The following is a 25,320-nucleotide window of genomic DNA, read 5'->3' on the forward strand; positions in this document are numbered from 1 at the left end:
CTAGGGGTGGGAAATAACTGAGCTTTTCAATCATTGAAGAAACTCTCAATGGGTCTAATGCTAATTGATGCTAATTTATAAGCACTACAAATTTAAAAACAGCCAATGTACTGGAGGAGAGAGTTAATGCAGCAAACAGAATTATTAAAAAAAATTATCCACCAAGACAGTTAAAAACAACGCATCCATAAAACAAGAATAGGATGCTAGGAAAAAGAAGTACCTGAGAGAATACTGTTTTGGAAATGAACAAGTTTATATCAAATATGTAGATATTTGAATATATCATTAAATATATGAACAAATATGTCACTTAAAAAATCCCTTACTTTATAAATTTTATTAATAGACTCAGTAGGTGAGGTAGAATGTGTATATGCATAGAAAAGGTCTGGAAAGATATCCCCAAACTTAACAGTGTCCACCTTTGGAGAAAGGAAATGGGGGATTTAATTTTTAAAACATTATTATTAGTAAGCATTATACCATATTAATTTTGTAAATAAAAATTATAATGGCCTTAACTAAGAAAATCCTTTCAAACTTATTACAGAGAGTTTTAATTTTTCTACTTTGAGAAAGAGTATTGATAAACAAAGTAAACAAGCTAAGTTGTTATGCACTTCTGTGGTTCATTAGAGGCTGTATCATGTAATTGTTTTGGAGTGAAAGAAACCTGCACTCGAGTTCTGCCTCTGCCACTTCCTGGTAGTATGACCTTGAATAAGTTTTTTAACCTCTCTAAACTTCCATTTTCCTCAACTCTAAAATGAGGGTATTGCTGTGAGGACTGAATGGCACTGTGAATGTAAAATGTTAGTAATATAGCATCTAGTAGCAAATCACCCTTCACTAAATGTTAGCAACCCCCATTCCACCCACTAGGGAAAAAAAACCAAAAAACACTAATGCTCACCTCCAGGATCTCTGTCTGGATTGTATTCTAAAGCATTACTACAAATTAGATCAATATCACTCAAATAGTCTTTCACAGTCAGATACTTGTGGAGATCAATTTTACTGATTACAGATGAAAGGTCCATTGGTTGCTTTATTACAGTGACATAATCAGGAACCTGAAATTCAAGCAAATAATCAATTCACTAAATTAACTCTGAACACAAAAAAATATGAGTCAAAATTTTCAGGCAATATAGGGGAGAGAGAATAAATACTTAAGAGACAGTATATTAAAGTGATTAATATGAAACTGACTATTTAACCCTGGTTTTATTTTGTATTCATTCCTATTCTTGGGCTCCTGTACCTCTAGTAACACCCTATACCTCTTTTCTCATCCAAATGCCACCTATCCTTCAGTGTCAGCTTAGGAACTCAATCTTAAATGTGTGACTGTCAATAATATTATGTAGCATTAAGACGTTCTCAAATTACCTCTAGAAGGTTTGAGCTGGGCAAAGTTAATTGTCTATGCTCTACAGGAAGGGAAAATGCATTACATAGTTCTTGAAGTCTCCCTGTGCTTAGGACACTACCTGGCATGTTTCTAAATAGAAAAAAACAAGAGTGTACAGAGGGAACCACATAAACTATTCAAATGTTCTTTAATTTTGAAGCATTATAGCTCAGAACACATCTGATGCAAAGGTTAATTAATACCTCATCAGGGTCAACAGGTTTAGTAAATATTCTGAATCGCTTGTCAATGGCAAGCCGGTGTGTAACATTTCTTAAGAAAATCCTCAGTTCTCTAAACGTATCTTCTTCTTGTTCTTCTAGTCGTTTTACTTCTTCTGATGTCAATGGTCTTGGCTCAGGCGGTGGTGCTACGGGAAGTACCTCCAAAGCCTGCAGAACTTTACATGAATGGAAGATTTTAGTTACCCCTCTCCCATTATATCAAGAGTGACAAATGATTCAATGCACATAGTAGCCACACTTTCAGGGGTTATCCTCCTTATATCTGCCAGGAATCAGAAGATCTGAAATACTGAAGTGCTACCGTAATCCCAACCCCTTCATCCTCTCCAGCAATAACTGGTAATGTGTAATTTGGAATGCTAATTTCTAAGTCATCACCATTTTAAGATCATTTAAGAGGCTATTAAAAATTTGAAACTGCATATTTCCAGGACAAGAATATTCTAATTATTTTATAAAGTCTTCATTATTAGTTAATTTCTGAACTACTAAAAAATTGTGGTATGTTTCAAATATAACAAAGGCTTAATTTTATTTAATCAGATATGCACTAATAAGTACTTAGGATAAAAAAGTGAATATGAGAGTGCTGCCCCAGTAAGTTGCAATCTATTAAGTAAGAAACATAATTATAACATCACCCTAACGTCATATTAGTAGTATAAAAAAAGTACAGAGTGTCATTAAGGTAGTAAATTAATTTTGTCCAGATGTTGGGGGAGAAAAAATGAGTTACACTAAGACAAGCAGTTCCTTAGACAGAGACAGGTTGGGAATAGAAGCATTACTGACATGGAACAAGCATGAACAAAATTATGGAAAGATAGGATATGTTGTGTATGGTTTAAAGATAGAGTGCTTTGTAAGGAAAAGATGTGGGAGAGGAAAGTTCTAAAAATGGGCTTGGAAAGACAGACTGGGGCTATGCTATGAATTCTAGCTCAAATTCCACATAATTAGGGCCACACTCTGAAAAGCCTTGCATGCTTTAACAACTTTAGTCTATTTTAATGGGAAGCCCAGGGATTTTTAAGCAGTAAGAGGTGTCAACCTCAGGAATAAGGTTTTGACCTTGTGGCATTAGAAGATGGCAATGCCATTAACTGATATTTTATTCCCACTTTCTCAAAATTATTACATTTTAACTTTGATACAGGAACTAACCTGCTTTCTTTTTTGATATAGGAGGCTTAGCCGCTTGCTTTAGAATTAAATCTTCAAAAAACTGTGTCCGTTCTTCTCTACTAGGTAACTGGACATTAAAAATTTCTCCATAATCATGGATAAATAATTCTTGCACCTTAAAAAAGAAAACAAATGCATTATATATTTTTATATGTATACACACACATACTATGTATCATTCAAGACAACAGCATTTTTAATAACTATCTAAATAATATAATAAAGAAATTATCTCTTAAATCTTTTACATATGCTGGATTTATGTATAAACCATGTATGCAATACATTAGGAACTAAAAAACATGAGATCTTAAAACTCAAGACTCCAGACTATAATTCATATGGTAACTAATGTAGTGATATTTTACTTAAAGGGATTCACTGAGATCAATTAATTCACTTTCACAACCCAAAGTGAAATATGAGAATCAATGGTTCATTAGGAATAATAAGAATAAAGTCTGAAAAATTACAAGTGTTGATAAGGATGTGGAGAAATCACACCACTTGTGCTGGTAAAAATATAAAATGGTGCAGCTTTTGTGAAAAACAGTATGGTGGCTCCTCAAAAAGTTAAACACAGAATTATCACATAACCCAGTGTATATATGCAAAAATACTAGAAGGAAAAAAAAAGACTCAACAGTTACTTGTATACCAATAATCATAGCAGGATTATACATAGTACAAGGAGGTAGAGATAATCCAAATGTTCATCACCAGATAAACAGTTAAAAAAACGTTTTATGTGCATACAATGGAATATTCAACTTAAAAAGGAATGAAATTCTAACACATGCTACAATACAGATGAACACTGCAAACTTTACGCTAAGTGAAATAAGCCAGTCACAGAAGGACAAATACTTTATGTTCTACCTATATGACAATACCTAGAACAGGTAAATTCAAAGAGACAGAGGTTATTAGAGGTTTCCAACGGTTGGGAAAGGAGGGGATGGGGAGTAATTGTCTAATGGGTACAGAGTTTCTGTTTGGGATGATGAAAAAGTTCTGCAAATGGATAATGGTGATGGCTATACAAACCTGTGAACACAATATAATGTACTTGATGCCACTGAATTAAAAAATGGTTAAAATGCTAAATTGTATTTTATATATAGTTTACTGCCAAAAAAAGAATAAAGACAAAACAGATCCCAAAACGATATTCCGAAACAAACTTCTACACCTTTCCAAGTATTATTATTAGAGGATAATAATGTTCATTCCTTGTATGATGCTTGTGTACTCTGATGGAGAGAAGTTTACATTCATAGTTTTGCATTTTCTGCTTCATAGGGTCTTCCATGCTCCAAGCTTATAAAAATTATGAACATTTTCTTTTGTCCCAGCATTTTTTATTAAATAAGTCTCTACTTTAGCTAATTCATGTACTGATTTACCATGCATTCAAGAGTCTCTTAATGAACTGTACTTCATTGATTTGTTCATTCTGGCCCAAATTCATAGTTTTAATTACTAACTATGTAGTGTGCTTTACCATATTTGGTGGGCCAAGAACCCCCTCATTGCCTTTCAAAATTTTCTTGGAAACTCAAGTATTTTTTTCTTCTCCATTATATTTTAGAATCCATTTATTTTGTTGACCTTTTCCTCCCTTCTGGTGGCTGGAAGTTGTATGCTGTATTTCTTCTATTCTTCTATTGTTACAAGTTTTAATAGACTTATCTCTTGAGCTTCTTTTTCAACCAAACTTAAGGTTAATCAATGTCTACATATCAGATACAAATCTGAATGTGCTTTTTACTTCCTCATTTTTCTTCACTATTGTCCTTCCTGCCATTTTGAGTTCACACAAGATGGACTTAGATTTAGTATCACGTTCTTAAAAAAAAAGTTTCTAGCACAATTCTGTGACAAGTTTGACTGTTTTCTTCACTCACTGCTTCTAACATGCCACTTCTGCAAAATAAAAAAATCCAAGGAGAAATAATCCTTTAATAATTCTTTCAGTCGTTGTTTATAGGTAATAATTTCTTAGGCATTGTATATTCAAAAACATCTTTATTTTGCTCTGTCACTCAAATGCTAAATAGACTGGGGAGAAAATTACAGGTTCAAAATTATTTTCCTTCAAACTTTGAAAAATACTATTCAGTTGCCTCCTTAGTAGTGGGTAATATCAATGAGAACATAGAAGCAATTTGATTTTCAGTCCTTTCTAGTACTGTTTTTTCTCTTGGAAGATTTTTAGATTTTTCTTTGTACTTCTGGTGTTTTGAATTTTTATCTAGATGTGGGCCTTTTTACATCCATCAGTTAGAATACAGAGGACCTTTTAAATCTGAAGACTTTTTTCTTAATTCCATGAAGTGTTCTACTATATTGCTCTTCTACATTTCTTTTCTCTCCTATAAATCCCATTAAATAGATGTTAGACGTGAATCTATCTCCTCCACGCTCTTTAACTTTTTCCTCACTTGTCAAATCTCTGCCTTTTTGTACTATAGACTTCCTGATCTCATGATCTTCCAACTTGGCTAATTCATTTTTCATCTGTGTCTGCTTCTTTTCAGTACTGTGGGGGTTTTCATTTGGGGAGGGGTTATTTTATAATGTCTTCAACTGGTGTCTGCTGGTGATGCACTGGTGTCTGTTGGTAAACCATGATTATCCATGGAGCTGTCCTTCCTCAAATGCTTATTTATAAACTCATCTTTGCCTCTGAGATCTCTGATCATCCGAGGCTTTTTCTGCTTATTCTAGCTTCTACTTCCAGTGATTATGGAAGAAGCTAGCCTACATTGGGAACAGAATGTGCCTGTAATTTGCCTTCTGGGCAAAGGGTCTTCCCATTCCTCATATCACTACCTACAGATAAGTCACCACTCTGCCACACTAGACATTGGGCCCACCTTTACTGCTCTAGCTGAGGACAAACTCTGCTCACTGCTGCCTGGCATGGCCTGAAGTACAGAAAGCTAACTACCCCAAAGTTGTCCAAGGTCTGTTTCAATTCCCACCTAGCACTGACGCAGTTAGAAACCACTCTCAACTTTCAAAGCAGTCCTTTTATGCACATGCTTTGAAATGCAGTTACCTACACCAATCTAATCTAATTCCCACTGCTTTGTCTTTCATGGACTCATCAAAGTTTCTAATTCACTGATGACTTTCTCATTTTTCCGTACTGCTGGTTGCTAGGGTCCACTGGTGCTCATGCACACAGGCACTCTGACCGCAGTTTTGACATCGAAAAACTTTAAGGTACCTAGTAACGGTATATGCAGCAATGTATTATAGTCCAATGCTATATAGACAGTATCACAGAATCTCTAAGGACTGTATAGACTAGATGAGGCTCAAGGTGGACTTGCTTATTTGCATCCATATAGATTATTCATTTTATAAAACAAGCAATTTCTGGTCCAACGCCCATTCCACTCTACTCTACAGAGTGATACCGAGATACTTTAGCCAGGTTACAATTATATGATTATATACTTAGGCAATATTACCGTAAGAAAACAAAGAAGCTATCTTAAAAAAAAGATCTTTAAGGGCAGAATTCCCACATTCTTGATAAAGCTACCCCAGATTAAACTGATTACAGTTTATTAACCTCCCTATATCCATATAAAGTTCAGCTCATTTGCCTTACTTATTACCAAGAATATAAGTTTATCTCTGTTTCAAACTTCAAAATAATTAACAAAGTTTTAATTAACAGTGAGGACAATAAACCAATGGTATAATGTGGCTACCAAACAGCAATTCTTCATTACTCTGTTAATCAGAACACTGTTAGAGTACTTAATTTATTCTGGGTACAGCCTTTCAGAATGAATATAAAGACAAAGACATTTAGGAGAGTGACTAGAATTTTGAAGAAACTAAAAATATGTGTGATGTGTAGCAGAGCCTGCTCCCATCACAGTCCATGTTTTCTTTTTGGGGGGAAAACTGCTATATCATGTTTCCTAGTTTCCCTTGCAGTTAGGTACTGTTATGAGTTTTAGCCAACGGAATGTGAAAGGAAATGATATGTGTCACTTTCAGATCATGTACAAGAATAGGCCAACCCTTTCAGCTGGGTGGAATAAATGTAACCTGAAAAGCCATGCAATAAAAATGAGAAAGCTCTCTCAGCCCAAGCTTCTGGAATGACTACATAGGGGAGGGTAGACCTGCCAATCTAGTCATCTGCCTGGTATTGTTAAGAGCAAAGAATAAATTTCTATTGTATTTAATAACCCTAAGGAATACACCATATCATACAAGAAGAAATATTTGGTGTAAAGAAGCCTGGATCAGAGTGGGGAGACAGAAATGAACAGAAAAACATATTCAAGTATACAAAGAGTTATCAAGATGAAGACAGATCAGACAGGTTCTCTGTAACACCTGGGAAAAAAAATGGAGATTAAAAGATGGATGCCTCTCAAAATAAGCTGATTTTTCAGGAGTCAGAGCTAACAAAATGAACAGTGAAAAAAGTGTTCTCTACAAAAGAAAGACTATAAAGGAGAGTCAAAAACTAGATGATAAACTAAATTAGAATCCATTAATGACTCTTCCCACCCCGAGAATCTGTAATTAACTTAATGTTCATTTCCCAGTTTATTTATTTTTAGCTGAATAATTCACAACTACTAAAACTGCCATCAGGGACATAACTTGGTCCTTTGAAAATTCCTTGACTTCATTTCCTTCTACTCTGCCATACACTCACTCGGCTCTATTTGATATTTTCCCAACACACTTTTGCTTCAAAGCTTTTGCACTTGCTTTCCTCCGCCAGGAACCTTTGTCCCTCAGATACTCAATGGGTCACTACCTTACCTTTTCTGGGTCTTTGCTCAAATGTCATCTTCTTAGTGAGACTAACCTAGCAGATTAACACTATGACCCTAGAACACTCTTTTGGCCCTGCCTGGCTAAATTTTCCTCTATAGCAATAGGTTAGTATTATATAGTCTACTTATTTTTGTTTGTCTCTCCCTCAACTAGAATGTAAGCCCTAGGAGGATACAAATTTTTATTTGTATTGTTTGATGCTACATTTCTAGCATCTAGAACAAGGCCTAGCACAGAACACCCACTTAATAAATGTTTCTTTGATAAAGTATTGGAATTTATCTTCTAACTGATGTTCTAAAAGCTATAAACCAATTCTGTCAAACCTATGGAAAAACTTAATTCATTCATTAAAACACACACATACACACACAGAAGCCTACAATATGCTTATTAATGTACTCTGGGGATAGAGAAGTGGAAAAAAGTCCCTGACTTCTTGTACTTTATATTCTGCTACGAGAGACAGAGTCAAATAAATTAATATTTAATGTCAGACAGTGATAAAAACAAAGCAGAGTAAGGGAAGAGAGTGATGGGCAGAGGAGCTATATTGCTATCACTGAGAAACTGATCAGGGAAAACCTCTCTGAGGTGATATCTAGGCAGAGACTTGAGAAAAATAAAGGATTACACCAGGCAAATAGCTAGAAGAGTATTCAACGCAAAAACAGCATGAACTTTTGTTTGTCACTGGTAGTTGTCTAAATTGGCACAAATTTGAAAGACAGTAAATTTAGCCACTATCAAAAATGTCAAATGTGCATGCTCTTTGACTAAGATAGTTATTCCACTTTTAGGAATTGAAGTTAATGTTAGAAAAATCCAGATAGTGATGCTCATACAACTTAAAACCCAAGAATGTTCACTGCAGCAGTTCAGCAGAAAAACTGGAAAACAACTGAAATATATATTAATAAGGATTTAGGTAAATAATTATAGTACATCAGGACAACGCAAAAAGCCATGCTGCTCTTAAAAGGAATTTTAAGATTTATGTATTTAAAAATATGTAAGATATATAAAGCAAGTTATAGAATAGTATGCATCATATAATTCCACTTAGAGAAAAAAATTTATAATGTGGCTTTACTATACTCATACACATACACACACACCATCCTGCCCAACAAGCACATGTATCAAATAGTTAACAATAGTATCTTATAATAAGAAAACTTCCTTATCATTTTATTCACCTCTGTAACACCTGGAATTTTTACAATAAATTCTTACTACTTTGGTATGAATATCTCTTTTTAAAGTATAATGATTCCCCCAACAACTTACCTCTTCTGGCAGAGCGGAATGAGGTTTGTCAGAAGTTGCAAGTAATAAAACTGGAGCAAACGAGGGAATATTCTGTAATAATGTGGTAAATGTGGCTTTGAGTGTTGGTCCAACTATTTCCCACCATAAGTGAATATGAGGAACATAGACTATACTTGGTGCTGTTCTCTTAGCTTCACGAATCATCTAGTAGAGAGAGAAAAAAATTACATTCAGTTAGAGTCAGCACATTAGCAAAGTGCTTTATTAATCTGGAACAATGTTTAACTTCTCATAAAACCTTCAAGTTTTTAAAATGCTTCCCCTAACCCCACAATCTTGTTTTTAAATGTTTTATAAAATCTCATTTTTAGGAAAACGTAATTGCTTCAAGTAGTCAGAAAACTGCTCAAGAAATCTAGAAGACTTTTCTGTTATGGTAACCAAGATTAATTCTCACAACAGCCACACCAGGTAAGTACTATTATCATCTCCACTATGTAAACAGGTGAAATGAGGCACAGAGATCTAATAACCCTCCTAAGGACACATAGATATTAAGTAGTGGAAATGGGATTTAAACCCATACTCTTTAATAAGCAAGCAATTATGCTTAGTTCTATTCCGTAAACCTGAAGTTAGAAATCAGAAAGGCATAAAAACACTGCACAAAAACAATGAGGCAATTCTAGGTTTTATCTTTGGAAGACTGCTTTGTCTTACAGCTTATTTGTCTAGGCACAAATAAATTACCTGGGCACATGTTTCTTCAGGAGATGTAGCACTGACTCCAAAAAGAACAGGAATGTCTAATGTGTACACTGCAAATTTTTCCAAAGCATGGATGACAGCTGGTGCCAAATGAGAACCTTGCCCAAATCCTGGTTCTCCCACTATCAATATCCTCGGTCGAAAGGACATAGGTTGATAACAAGCATTTCTGAAAGAAATGAGTAATAACCTATATTTTAGGGAAAAAAGTTTAAATTTTCCTCCCAAATTACCAATTACAAAGTTGTGTAAGTCAAAAATTTTGACTACATGGCTGGCCAATCATAACATCATGGTTCTCATGGTTTTTAGAAACAATCAATCTCTATGGATTTTTAGAATACTTTATACGTTGTAGTTTCTACAATCATGATAAATGTAACAACAAAAGTTTTTCTATTTTAACTTTAAAAAAGGAGGTTAGTTGGCATCTTTTATCTTTTTAAACACCATTTCATTTAGTTTAAGGGAATTTACATTTCAGGAAAAAAAAAGTGTGTGGTGTGTACATATAAATTTTCAAGAGAAATATACCTATTCAAATGAAGAAAATTAAAATTTTCTTTTAGCTTATTGAAGGATTTTTGAGAAAGTCCATTTCCATATACTGATGGAACATCATCATCACTGTATGCCAAGTCACTTTCTAACAGAGGACAAGAAATATCTATAAGACAAACAAAAAGTGTGCATATTAGTAACTTTTCTGGATTACAAAGCAAATCTTTATGTAATGCTTCAATTAGCAAACCAATGGAACTTCAATGAAATCTTTTTAAGAACCAAAAATATCTGTATAGATATGTATTTGTACAGATATGAATAGCAAGTAAATTTAAAAATACATTCCAAACTTACTGCACATTAAGTCTAGGGCAATCTGCGAAGTAAATCTTCAAATATCTGGGCAAAGCATGACCAAATTCCTCTCAAGAGGCTCTTTTATAAGACACATTTCTGCGATGTACAAAACATTTAGCTTTACTGATTATGAAAACTAAACGGTCAATCAAATTTCATACCTGAATCTAATGCCTTATTTGTTCTGATTTCTGCGTGTGGAAATACTCTCTGCAGGGCTTCTAAGATCTTGTGAACGGTGCTTTGCAGGAGTGGTTTCACAATGGTGGACAGTGCCTGCCCAGGTGATGTCACAGCTCTCTGGGAGGCTGGTATCATCTTTTGCATAGCTACCTCAAAATCCTTAGCTGAGATATTAATTGAAGAGAGATCCAATTGTAGCTTCTCACTAGTGGTATAGATCTGTGGGTAGCGGCGACGCAGAGCACATAAAGCAGCCTCAGAGCATATTGACTTAATATCTGCACCACAGTATCCTATCCAAGGCAACCAAAAAAAATTTAAGTAAATTACCACCCTATTAGCATGACCATGGTTAAAAGATAATTAAACATCAGCCTAGCTATATAGTAGAAAAATATTTAGGAGTAATAAGGCTAAAATATCTTTTATTCCCCAAGTGAACTGGGGTATATATGGCAGTAATAATACTTAACAGATCAATCAACTTTTGTGAGTGAAATATGCAAGCAGTAGGTATAGCACAGGAGTCAAGAGCAGGAGTTTTGAAATCAGACAGGCTAGGTTCAAATTCCAGTTGTCATCTACTAGATGTACGATCTTTCAAAGTCATTTATGTTCTCTCAGCCATTTCTACATGTTTAAAGTGGAGACAACAAAACCTACTTCACAGGACACGATGTGAATTACCTGAAATGGTATATGTAGACTGCTTAAAAGGATACTAGGAAAATATAAAGTTAGCAAAAAAAAAAAAAAAAAAAAAAGATAGCTATTATTACTATTATTGTCTAACTTTGTTCTCAAATTCTCTGACAGCCAAAATGCCAATTATCTCTATTTAATATTTAAGACTTTGTAAGAAGAAAACATGCCACAAGTAATAGATGAGAAATATAACCCTGTATTTCTTTAAACATAACCGTGGCAAAACTACAATTTGTTCCATCTTTGAAATGCATATAAAATTTCTTTAATGCTTAAGGCAATGTTTACCAACACAGTTTTCTGCTAGTTCTTCTAGAAATATGTCCAGTGGTTTAGGATTCCAATCCTTTGTGTGAATTTTTAGAATTTCTTTTCGAGCCTACAAATAAAAAAATTGAATTTTTCTTTAATAATAAAATGCTATTCAGATGAGAATAATTTCTATTTAAAATAATTTGATTATCTAAAATTTTAAAGATATCAATACCTAATATAAACAGAAATATGAAACAGTAAAAATAAAAGATGAATTTTTAAGAGCTTAAAGAATTTATATTAAACAGATCTGCATTTGTAGTGCTCAAGTTCTATTCATCATAAATGTGAACGAGAGAAATTCAGTAACTATTGGACTATTGCTTATTCTGGTACATATTAAGAACTGTTTTTAAGACTACTGACACATCTACCCATATTTTGTTTTTCCTTTTTTAATGGTAGTACTGGGGATTGAACCCAGGACCTTGGGCATGTTAATCATGTGCTCTGCCGCTGAGCTATACCCTCCCATCTTTTTTACTTTTAACATTAAAAAATTTTTATTATTTTTTCTACCCATATTTTCTTACTTTGTTCTCAAAAGATTAAGCAGCTTTAAAATAACTGGTTAGGCCTCTTGCTCCGTTGCCTTCTGAGACAGCCTACACTCTGTGTATGGAGTATGTATGTCTCTGAATAAATCTACTTTTACTCAATAAAATAAAATAAAATAATAAAATAAAATAAAATAAAATAAACTGGGTAGGAAACAGCTGTATCCATGGAAAAGCCAAGGCTAATGAATTGGCTAAGGACTGACTGTTCTTTAGGTCGCATGTTCTGAATCAAAATAAAGTTGTATGATTAACATGTAAAGGTTGTGCTCAATTCAAAGAATTTTAAGAGTCTTTTTAGGGACACACTATTTTATTTTTATAAAAGAATAAAGAATTACCTGAGTTCTTTTTTTTAAATGACCCCTTAAAAATATATACATACGTTTAAATGTTAATCATACAACATTGCTTTAGAACATACAAAACTCAATCTTCAAATTTTCACTATACCAAGATTTGTTCATGATGAAAGTGACCAACTTGAGTGATGTTAAATTCTTACCTCTTTATCAGGTAGGCTAAAAAGGAATTCTCTGTCAAAGCGACCAGGCCTTCGTAAAGCAGGATCAATAGAATCCAGTCTGTTGGTAGCACCAATGACCACAATTTCTCCTCTGCTGTCCAATCCATCCATAAGAGCTAGCAGGGTAGAAACAATAGAACTAAATTTAAAAATAAGAGAGAAGAGATTAATTGTATGGAGGGGGAATACATCATTTCTTTTTTTCCTAAGATAAGATTTAATGTACTACATATGTGAATGAATTTTCTCAAAGCATCCCACTGCTTTCAATGAATTAAAAAAAATCTAAAATAACATACTAAATGGCACGTAGACATGAAAATCAATGGAAAACATAGTCTTAAGAAAGCCACAAATGGGTGTATAATTTCACATAGGAACTTTAATAAGTTCTCAAACAAGGAAACAACATAAAAAAGTACTAATAATATGTATCAAGCAGACAAACATTATCTAAAAATCATAACATGTTTCACTATGTACACATTATCAAAAACCCCCAAAATAAAACAGAACATACATAAGCATAGAAATATAGAATTTTTATTATGTTTTAGACTTTTTATTACGGAGAGAGAATAGTAAAACAATCTCCACATCTTCATCACCCCATTTCAACAATTATCAGTATTCCTTTTTTATGTCTTCACTCAGTAGCTCTATTTTTCAATTTTTTTTCAGGGGAAAGTGCAGGGGTCAGCACATTCGGAGTGCAATGGATAAGCCTCACCCTAGGAATACCACCTTCGTGATAATAGTGTCTCCCCTGCCAGGTACATATTCACTTAATAGCTTTAACCCGCACCCCTCCCCAATCAACCAAACAAAAAAATCTCAGATATATCATTCAATCCATAAATATTTCATGTTAAGTACTTCACGTATGTATTTCTGAGATAAGGACTTAAAAAAATTCCCACAATACTACGACACCAACATAAACGACAAGAATTCCTTGATACTACCCAATGTCCGATTTCCCTGTCTCATAATACCGTTTTACATTTGATTTGTTCAAGCCAAGATACACACACTGCACTTGGTCAAACATCCCTCAAATCCATAACAGTTCCTATTGTACTTCCTTCACTTTTTTTTCCCTTCCTCCCATACCATTTATTTGTTGAAGAAACTGGTTCACTTGTCTTGTAGAATTTCCTTCCCACATTCTGCATTAGGCTCAATGCTTCCTGATAGGGTCATTTAACTTGCCCTCTAGCTTTCCTATTAATAGATGCAGATTAAACTAATTGGGACAGCATACTTCACAGGAAGATACCATGTACTTCCTATTGTATACCTCAGGAGGCATATAATACCAATTATTCATTTAAGATTAGTGGATTGGGTTTAGCTGAGATACTATCAGCTTAATCCACAGATTATAAACCTTACCATCAACTTTTCCACCTTTCTTACTGTTTTTAGCAGCCACTAATGATTATCGCTTAGATCAGGGTTTCTCAGTCTTGGCACAACTGACATATTGGGCCAGATAATTCTTTGTTGTGGAGAGCTGTTCTGTGCGTTACAGAATATTTAACAGCGTCCAGGGTCGTCACCCACAAGATGCCAGTAGAGCATCCCCTTCCAGTGGTGACAATCAAAAATAGACCGAGACATGTGTCCCCTGGGGGGCAAAATCACTCCCAATTAAAAATCAAAGGTCTCAATACACTATTTTAGAAGGGGTTGCTAGAGGGTTATTTTTATAATTCAATAATCTCCTTTGTATTTACTGTGACTTTTCTATAGAGAACAATGTTATTTCATCAATATTATTAAATTACTCTGAATCATGGGTACAGGAAAGGAAAAAAAATGCTTGATTCATTCTCTATCAATTTTCAGAGTAATGAGTCACTGTCTCAGCAACCTCTGAAGTGACTGATTAAGTTATTTAAAGAGACAATTAAAAACTGATGATTTTTCCATATTTGATGCACTTTAATCTGTTGGATCATTATTACTTTTGATGTTCAGATTGTCCCATCTTCAGCCAATGTAAACCCCTTCAAAATTGGCTGTCATTCTGATATGAAGCCATCAGTCATTCACTTCCAGGAATTACAAGATATTCCAGGGTTGTCTTGCTATTTTCTGCCTAAGTTCTGATATCCAGCATCTCTCCTGAAGAATCCTAGTCTTTAGAGATCACATTCTGAGTGCTGTATGAATTACCACTATACTGTGATGGGTCCTAGGCCTCTTTAGTGCCCAAAGACAGGGATTACTTTTTATTTTAAAATAAAATTCATCATGAGTTCATACTGTTATTTCCAATTCAGAGTAAAGATTTGACAGTTTTAACTTATTTTATATTTGTATTCTCTTTCTCTTCAGTTAAAAATTTTATTTTCTAATGCATTAACACAATCACTTATTTACATTATCCTACGTTATTATTACTAACAATAAGATAAAGAATACAGCTATGTACACCTGAAACTAACACTGTATATCAACTACACTTCAATAAAAATAAATACAGCTTAATCATGTCCAATGTGCTAACTTCTAAAAAACAAGACTTGTACACTATATTTCTCATAAATATATATATAGCATGTGCTTACTAAAATTATTCTATAATTTTTGTTACTAAAATTTCACCAATCCTTTTTAGAACTGTTCCAAAATACAGTAAGTATTCAGTAACTTGATTGCCAAATGATATAGTATTGTTAAATATTTTTCTAATAACACAATGAATATAGTATGGCTGATGATAAATGTACTATATAAAAGTATGTATGATTACTGGTAGGGTAAGTGCAGACACAACTATTTTAACCATAACAGTAGTTAACATTTTAATGTACTCAGGGCAACAAATGAAATTTGAGAGCATCAAGTCAAAAAGGGTATCAAAATATAGTAAATAGGTGTTAGAAAAATCAAAGCCTATCTATCACTCATATTATATCTTGTTCCTCTTTCATGGTATCTGCAATAAAAAACAATACTGGCATAATGAATACATGCAAACATTTGCTTTCAGGTATCCCAAATTAAGTAAGTAATTACAGATAATTCATGAGACCATCTGAAAAGAAGCTCTGAAAAACTGAAGATGAACTAGGGCTGAAAGTAATTTAGATTCAAGCTGAGGTAGTGGCACTAATAAAAAGTGCTCCTTTGGGTAAACAGTTATCACAGAGGAGATGCAATTTTTCCATTCTGAAAATGAGGAAACTGGGCTAGTATTAGAAACTTAAACTAGTAGTCAAACCCTAAGACACGTTTTGTTTGGCCTAGGCAGCATCTTAAAAGCATCTGAATTAGTTGGCAACGTTTAAAACATTTTTAACACAAAAATTTGAATATAAAAGAAACAGAAATTTTATTTTCCAAGTATGAGTGAGCTTTTGCGCTTCAATAAAAGGCTACAGCTCAAAAAAAAAAAAGGGCTATGCTCTTATGATTAGACACTTAGCCACACTTCCCAGCCCTACTTTTATCACTGGCCTGCCTCACTTATTTGCCTTACCTCGCTGACCAGTGGGTATTTAAGTTTATATCACAAGTTAAATCTGTAACCAATACTGTGCTTGAGAACACTCTGCCATCCAGAACAGGTTCACTTTTTCTTTTTGTACTATACACTGGTTTCTACTACCAAACAACAGGTTTGTAAAGTTTTTTTCACCACTTAACATTCTATCCCTCATGCAGTATCAATATGGCTCAGAATATAGGAAGAAAAGCAGAAGTTCCATTAAGTAAGTTTTACCTGTGAATTTGATCTTGCCTGCTTGAGCGTACTGGAGCCAGACCATCAATTTCATCAAAAAAAATAATTGATGGGCGCATCTGATAGGCCTAGAAAAGCAAGTCCAGTGACTGAATGTTACCATGAAAAACTTCAACTATGCAGACTGAATATAAACCATTTTAATCCATTTTCATTCCAACTTGCTTGTAGAAATTTATACTTTTTAAATCTAAATGTAAATTTAGGAACTATGTTCTAAAGATTCAGACTACATTATAACAGCATACAGTTTAAATTTATTTGCATCTTCAACCAGAAATATTCAAAATACACACTCCACTGATTATATACCTTAGATTTCATATAGCTGTAATTATTGGGAAATAAGAAACATATAAGACCAATTGTCAAAACAAGACAAAGAATAGAAGACAGTGACATAGCCTTCCTCTATGTCAGGATGGGAAAACATTTAACAAGATGCCGTAGTTTAAAAAAAAAATCTATTTCAGTAAAGTTAAAATAAAAAAACCTCACTGAGTTCTACAAAGAGACATAAAAGCATTCGCAGCAATATGCCTCAGTAGATCAGAATGTATTATCTTACAATGTGCTGTCAATACAATCTGGGATATGAAACTGAATGCCACTCCAGGGCAGAGCTCATCTTCAGCTCACATACTGAAAAATAACTCACTATTCTGTTTCTTTAAGTATTAGGCTACCACTCTCTTTCTCGACATGAGACCTAAGATGCCGAAGAACTTAGATTCAATTATTTCTTTCTCTTACTATAAAACTGTTCATCATAAGTGGTATTATCATGGCATATGAAGGGAAATAATCTAGAAAGATTATATATTTGGTCTAATTCTTCTGAGTTTATGCCTGTGAAAGGTGATTAAATGCAATTTTTATCTAATCCTCACACTCTTACATCTACACTAATTCTACTCTATATAGGTAAATTTTCATATCATACCTGATCAAACAGCAATCGCAGCTGTCGTTCAGATTCTCCTACCCACTTACTCAGACAATCAGCACCTTTCCTCATGAAAAATGCTACTCTTTTATCCCCTTGACTGCACTCATTGGCAAGTGCTCTAGCAACTAGAGTTTTTCCAGTTCCAGGTGGACCATAAAACAAACAACCTCTGTAAAAGAATAAGTATTATTTTAGTACTACTTTAAACAGTAGACTATTTAAACAAAAGTAGAAACCAATATCATGAATGCACTCAATTAGTGAAAGTAAGTAAAACAACTGAAATATCATTTCAATCCACAAAGCACCACTTAAATGCTGGGAATTAACATTGGTATGACAAAATTAATATTAAAACTAAATAAAACCCTTTATTTGAAACACATTTTCTTTTATTCATTCATCATGCTCATCATATTCCCTTATCTTGCATAAAACTCATGATTAAAAAAACTTGACAGTTTATTCTTACAACGTATCAGGGAAAAGAATAGATAACTTTATCTATAATCTTTGGTCCTAGCGTCAGTAACACAATACCAAAAGTCTTGCAAGAAAACATGCTAGGAATGAACAGGAGAGAATGTAAGATAAAAGAAGAGAGAACTCAAAATGGTAGTTGGGTGACAGGGATAAGGACAATGTAAAAATTTAAAATAATTTTTGGTGAAATCACTACACTGTCATGGAATAATGTAGAGCTTTTCCATATATTTGCAAAGCAAAGTTATTCACTGTCTCAGGATAGAATTCTGAGAAAATAGGTTATACTCATAATCTTAGCAGAAATAATCATCAAATAACTGCTCTTGAAAAGAAACATTTAAGATACCAGAAAAACAGAAATGACAAAATATGAACGGCCAAAACAAACCAAAAACACAAGTGGTGAATAAAATCTGTTCAAAGCCAAAATTAAACCATAAAAGAAGAATAATAAGACATAATCAAGCAGCAAGAAAAAATGAAGTAACTGTTAAGAAAACAATCAGACAAATAAATGAAATAAACAATAGTGATTTCAATGTACAAAAGCCAAGACAGGAACAGATTTTTAAAATATATTTACTGAGCCAATAATCTTATTCATGAGACTATATCTTAAAGAAGGAATTAAGGACTCCCATAAAGAGGAAGTGATGTGATATTCATGACACTGACATCTGTGATAATTAAAGCAGGAGACAACAAAATAGCCAGCAGTAGCAGTCAATTAAGTAAAATGTGAGATATCTATGAAATGGAATATTATCCAGCCATTAAAATGGAAAGAGAACATACCATAGGAAAATAACAATTTAACACAATCATTTAATTTTTTTTTTGAGGGAAAATGTGCAAAAGGAGAAATGTAAGAAAGAAAAAATAAAGAGAAAAATTGGCAGGTTTGTTGTTTCTTTTAAAATTCACTAAATTACTTTAACGAGATACTTTCAACATTTCATGTAACCAGTAAATGCTATTATTTAATATTAGTATCTTTTTTAGCAGTCTTTTTAACGTTTCAAAAATTTTTGTTTTTTATTGAAGTGTAGTTGACTTACAATGTTAGTTTCAGCTGTACAGCAAAGTGATTTAGTTACTATCTTTTGGGGGGAGGATAATTAGGTTTATTTATTTATTTTTTAAAGGAGGTACTGGGGAGTTAATGTCTTTTTGATTAAAAAAATTTTTTGAATTCACTGATGTTTATAATTGATTCATGATATGTAACTTTTATAATGGAAAAGGGGAAAAAGCCTACTAATTTTACAAGGTTTACTTAAATCAGTGTTTCCAAAGAGGGTGATTTAGGGAAAAAAACTGTATAAGGAAAAGGGAATTAGGAACTAGGGTTTAAAAATGGGTTGATAAATAAGGTATAAAAACTAGAAGAAAAAGGAAGAGGATAAAGAAGTACGGTGATATAAAAAGTTCAAGAGTAGGCTTCCAGTTAAATGAGACAGACTGAACACATGGTTTTATCTGTGCATTCCTCATTAATTCTGCTAAAGCGCACAAAGCAAATAAAGCAAACAACAAAAAGATGACAATACTTGAGATATCCCAACAAAATTTTCCAAGTTAGAATGCAGATGACACCAGAGACCTGAGAAAGCTAAAAGCCTCAACTAAGAAGCACCTAATAAGTAAGCTAATTTGCAAAACCTCTCTCACAATTTAGAGGCAATTCATCTCAAGGCAGAAGTGAAGGGTGTGGGTGAAGACAGGACAGAGTAAAACATTATTAAAGAACAATGAGACCATCCTGATCCCCTCTCCCTGCCCTATGCAGGCAGCCTGCTTGGCTGGTTTACTTCCTGGTAGAGGACAAGATGAGCTGCTGCAGGAATTGAGTTTAAAACTCCATACTAAACGGTGGAAACTCCTAATCCTTGCTCAGATCCACTGCTGAAACGCTAGCAGCCAGGCTCAGACAGAAGACTGGAGGACTCATCTATGGGGGAAAAACACTCTTAAATACAGACTTTGAGAACTTCTGGTAAAAGAATCAGCCCCACCAATCACCCTAAGGTGAGGCCTAGAAGTTAGTCCTTACTAGTGAGCTTTAAAAAATATGCTTCACTTTTAAATATTAAATATTAACAGAGAGCTAAAGATTACTAGAGACTTAAGAAAACTCTCTCATATTAAGAAGACCAAACAAAATCAGAGAAAAAAGGTAAGAAAGGCAGATTAATCCAGAAGGTCCAATATTAAACTGACATGCATTGAGGGGCAAAAAGAAGAGTGAAAATACTACAAAAGAAGTAATATTAAAAAACCTTCCCAGAAATCAGAGCCATGTTTCCAGCTCAGGAGGGTATAGTGCAATGAAGGAGGAAGGGGAAAAAGACACAATAGCGTTTGGTTACATGACATTCTCAAAAACAAAATAAATAAAATAATCTCCCATGCAGTCTTTTTCTCAGGATATTCCTACAATATACTCTATTAAAACACAGCTATAAACCAAAAATGTCCTAGTTGAATCTAGGGAGCTGGGAACCCAGCACTGAGAGAAACACAAAGGAAATCCCGTGATGAAGATAGTGGGAAGTCCCAAGACTTAGCTGTGCTACAAGACTAGAGCAACCAGTCCAGATGGAAGTAAGAGAAAGGAGGCTCCAGGAACATGTGGTTAGAGAAGTAAGGAGGAGCCAGTAGATTATTTGATATGTTTAACTGTACTGCCAAGAATTTTACAGCTCTAGTAAACACTTTGTGGATGAAGTGATAAGTACATATAAAACTAATTATAACACAAACAAAAAGCAAAACAAACAAACAAAAAACCCAAGCAAATATTAAAGTTGGTGGGGAGAGGAGGGATATAAAAGAGGAAATGTAGGCATAATATATTATACATGGCTCATCTGTAAGAAACATTTATATAGTCATAAAGCAAACATGTACAGGTAAATAGCAGCTATAGGAGCTGAAAGTAATTGACTCTGGGAAATGAGAATTGAAATGGAGGAGGACAGAGAACGGACCACTACCATTTTTTTATGTAAAACTTAGAATATTATTTGACATTTGAAATTATGAACATATATGACTTTGACACTAACTTAAAACTAAATTACAAAAAGGAAAGAAAAAAAGTAAGGTGTATGTATGGGAGGAATTTTACTAAATGTAGGAAGAGCCATGGAGAATGATTTTTTTCATGGAGAATCTATTCTGAAACCTTTTTAAAAATATTAAACATTAAGAAAGTAAAAATATCCAAAGCATCCAGGACCTTGCAAGTATAACAAGTATAACAAATTACTGTAGAACTGAAAAATTTCAACAGAGAATCATGATCTTTCTAGACACAGCACAGCACAGCACAGCACAGATTTTGGCTAAAATTAAATGTATAATTAAATTACCTAGGAGGCTGAATTTTGAATTTTTCAAAGACTTCTGGATAAAGTAATGGAAACACCACCATCTCTTTTAGAGCTGCAATATGATTAGACAAGCCACCAACACTATCAAATCGTACCTGGTAATGGAAGGGAAACATTGACATTTTTAGATTTGGAGTCAAAATTAAAATCTCACTCCATTTCCAAAATATACCCAAGCCACACACAGTCAACTGAGTAACAGTATCTTAATTGTAGTTCAAAGATTAAAAAAAAGAAAGAATTACCTCCCGCCCCAACACACACAAAATAAATAAATAAATAAATTTTTTAAAAGTCTATAAAGATTGATTTTAAAAAATTGGTTTCTTTTAAAATTTTTCACTAAAACAAAAAACAATATTACAGTTCAAGAATACATCCCAAGATGGTACCCACTGAAGAATCTAGTTGCATTGGATCAACATCAGCAAGGCTTGCTCCAATTTTTATTCGATCTTTATAAATTCCTTTTAATTCATCTTTCCGAAAATTCAGTGGGAGACACCTATTTTAGAAGGTTAAAAAAAACACTCATCAACTCACTTTCCTTCCCCAAATTCCATGTTAGAATATAAGTATTTTAGAATAAAAAAATTCCAATTGGAGCAATCATGAGATTATGTATTTTAAATTCCTCATTTTCTTTAGAAGTTGAGAATTTAAATATTAGGAATATTTATATTTGAAGTTTTACTGTTAAAGATATACAATCAAATGAAAATACCAGTTTTCAAGATACCACAGCACCATAAAGTAACTCAAATAGTTGAGAATTCAGACAGTATCAATATATATTATAATGATCACATCTAACTTAGAGTGTTTACCATTTGCTGAACACTGTTTTAGTTTAGGTGCTTTGCATGTATAAATTCATTAAATCCTCACAATATTCTTATGAAGTAGATATTATTTCCCCTATTTTAAAAGAAAATTGAGGCACAGAAAGGTTAACTCAAATGCCCAAGGTCACACAACTAATAAGTAGCAGATCTAGGAATCAACCCCAAGCACAGCATGTCTTTAGACCCGCAACAACTCTGCTAATCTACCTCTTGGCAAAATATCCATAGTCCACCAGCATTTGGATCCATGTCAATCCTCTCATGCAAGAATGATTCACTACTTTCTTAATTACTTTCAAAAATAATTATAGTAGGCTACAAAAAATATACCTAGAAAAACCTGCTTGTTTTATAGACAGAAGAATGAAAATGCCTATGTTAAAGGTTAAGATACTTGTACCAGAATGTCTAAGCGAAGGATGCCTGCTGCAACTGAACACAAGTAAAAGCGCACCATTCTCACTCCAAGTGACAATATTCACTAGTCTCAAACTCCACAAGGAATTTATACTGCGAAATCCAAGACAGAAAAGTTTTTAATTGTAGCTTTTAAAAAGGTATTTCTTCACTAAGTCTTAATAGAAAAATAACTGCATAACATACAATCTACAGAATTAGATGAACATTTATATGAAATGAAGGCAAAGAAAAATCCAAGTCAACTAAGTACACAGCTTTTGGATGATCTAACTCATTGCTGTCCAATAGAAATGAAATGCAAGCCAAAATGTAATTTAAATTTTTCTATCAGCTACACTAAACAAAGAAAAATTAATTTTAATATATTTTACATATCCCAATTTATCCAAATATTATTTCAATATGCAAAATCAGTATTTTAAAAATTGAGGTATTTTACATTATCTTTTTTGTAGTAAGTTTTTGAAATCCAAGGGTGTATTTTTTACAAAAACTGACAGTGAATCTCAACTCAGACTAGCTACATTTCAAGTGCTCAACAGCCACAGGAGACTAATGGCCACCATAATGAATGGGGCAGAGCTAATATGATAAAAGCCTAGAGCTTAGGATACAAAGAATGATTGGTTTGCATGTCCCTTCAATTATTATTTTCCAATGGCTTCATCAAGCATTGTTTTCTACCCTAAGAATATATTATTACAATCTAAGCACTGTATTTTTTTAAAAAAATTGAAGTATGGCTGATTTACAATGTTGTGCTAGTTTTAGGTATAAAGCAAAGTGATTCAGTTATACATTTATATACATATATTTTTTCAGATTCGTTTCCATTATAGATTATTACAAGATATTGAGATGTAGTTCCCAGTGCCCTACAGAAGGTGTTTGTTTTATATATAGTAGTGTGTATCTATTAATCTCTGACTCCTAATTTATCTCTCCCCTTGCTTTCCCCTTTATTAACCTTGTTTGTTTTCTGTCTGTGAATGTTTCTGCTTTGTAAATAAGTTCACTTAAATCATTTTTTCAGATTCCATATGTAAGTGATATCATGTGACATCTGTCTTTCACTAAGTATGATATGTCTTTCACTTAGTATGATAATCTCTAGGTCCACTTGTGCTGCTGCAAATGGCATTATTTCATCCTTTTTTATGGCTAATGGTCCACTGTGAATATACATATATCACATGTTCTTAATCCATTCATCTGTCGATGGACACTTAGGTTTGCTTCGATGTCTTAGCTGTTGTAAATAGTAAGGCTATGAACACTGGGGTACATGTATCTTTCCAAATTAGAGATTTTGTCTTTTCCAGATACATGCCCAGAAGTGGGATTGCTGGATCATATGGTAGCTCTATTTTTAGCTTTCTAAGGAGCCTCCATACTGTTCTCCAAAGTGGCTGCACCAATTCACATCCCCACCAACAGTGTAGGAGGGTACCCTTTTTTCCACACCCTCTTTAGCATTTATTATTTGTAGGCTTTTTGATGTTGGTCATTCTGACTGGTGTGAGATGGTAACTAATTCTAGTTTTGATTTGCATTTCTCTAATAATTAGCAATGTTGAGCATCTTTTTATGTACCTGCTGGTCATCTGTATGTCTTCTTTGGAGAAATGTCTATTCAAATCTTCTACCTATTTTTTGATTCAGTTGTTTGCTTTCTGACATTGAGTTGTATAAGCTGTTTGTCTATTTTGGAAATTAAGCCTCTGTCAGTTACATCGTTTGCAAATATTTTCTCCCATTCTGTAGGCTGTCTTTCAGTTTTATGGTTTCCTTTGTTGTGCAAAAGCTTGTAAGTTTGATTAGGTCCCGCTTATTTTTCCTTTTATTTCTTTTGTCTTAGGAGACTGACTTAAGAAAACATGCTACGATTTATGCCAGAGAATGTTTTGCCTATGTTTTCTTCTAGGAGTTTTATGGTGTCATGTCTTATATTTAAGTTTTTAAGCCATTTTGAGTTTATTTTTTGTGTATGGTATGAGGGAGTGTTTGAGGGAGTGTTCTAACTTCATAGATTTATACCAAGCACTTCATTATTCATCTACCCACCCACATCTGTAAAATGGAACTAACCCCTGCCCTGTCTGCGTTACATAATTATCATGAAAATCAAAACAGTAGATTCAGTATATGTGAATTTATACTATAAGGAGTTATGAAATGAGTTAACTTTCAATTTTCCTTAAGAGCTCTACAATAAGAATGTATTATTATAAACAGAAAAAAATTAATTTGAAATAAAAATAGTCATTTCCTTAAGTTAGTGTTTACCAGGCAGCAATTTTGGTTTTACAAGAACATGTATATGCTAACTTGTTATTAGTCTGAACTGCAAATATTTCACACAAGATGGTATTCTGGTTTATATATCAACCTGTTGAGTAATTTTTTAATTTAGTTAAGCTTTATCTATTCCCAAATTATTCATCATTCTTTCCACTTAAAAAAAGAGTTGACAGTTTAAAAGTAATCAATATGCACTTGCCTGTTGATAGCTCTATTACGGCTCCTTTTTCTACGCCTCTCAAAGTGTTGTTCATCTTCAGAAGAGGAAGATGATGTTGAGTCACTACTGTGGATTGCATGCCTTCGCCTAAAGAG

At 33.5% G+C, this 25,320-nt stretch overlaps 1 protein-coding gene across 3 annotated transcripts in view; it reads right to left on the reverse strand.

Moving 5' to 3' along the window:
• ATAD2 (ATPase family AAA domain containing 2) overlaps positions 1 to 25,320 on the reverse strand; it is a 58,132-nt gene that overhangs the window by 8,318 nt on the left and 24,494 nt on the right. For all 3 annotated transcript variants that reach the window (XM_072949674.1, XM_072949673.1, XM_015245427.3), the window contains exons 9-22: positions 25,205 to 25,312; positions 21,836 to 21,944; positions 21,419 to 21,534; positions 17,553 to 17,727; positions 16,589 to 16,677; positions 12,835 to 12,994; positions 11,746 to 11,836; positions 10,731 to 11,045; positions 10,243 to 10,375; positions 9,691 to 9,877; positions 8,959 to 9,144; positions 2,827 to 2,962; positions 1,621 to 1,817; positions 917 to 1,076 (exon numbers count right to left, since the gene is read on the reverse strand). In XM_072949674.1, the coding sequence (XP_072805775.1) occupies positions 917 to 1,076; positions 1,621 to 1,817; positions 2,827 to 2,962; positions 8,959 to 9,144; positions 9,691 to 9,877; positions 10,243 to 10,375; positions 10,731 to 11,045; positions 11,746 to 11,836; positions 12,835 to 12,994; positions 16,589 to 16,677; positions 17,553 to 17,727; positions 21,419 to 21,534; positions 21,836 to 21,944; positions 25,205 to 25,312 (2,162 nt within the window). The remainder of the gene's footprint in view (positions 1 to 916; positions 1,077 to 1,620; positions 1,818 to 2,826; positions 2,963 to 8,958; positions 9,145 to 9,690; positions 9,878 to 10,242; positions 10,376 to 10,730; positions 11,046 to 11,745; positions 11,837 to 12,834; positions 12,995 to 16,588; positions 16,678 to 17,552; positions 17,728 to 21,418; positions 21,535 to 21,835; positions 21,945 to 25,204; positions 25,313 to 25,320) is intronic.

The sequence above is a fragment of the Vicugna pacos genome, chromosome 25 (genome assembly GCF_048564905.1).
Source record: "Vicugna pacos chromosome 25, VicPac4, whole genome shotgun sequence".
NCBI classification, from domain to species: domain Eukaryota; kingdom Metazoa; phylum Chordata; class Mammalia; order Artiodactyla; family Camelidae; genus Vicugna; species Vicugna pacos.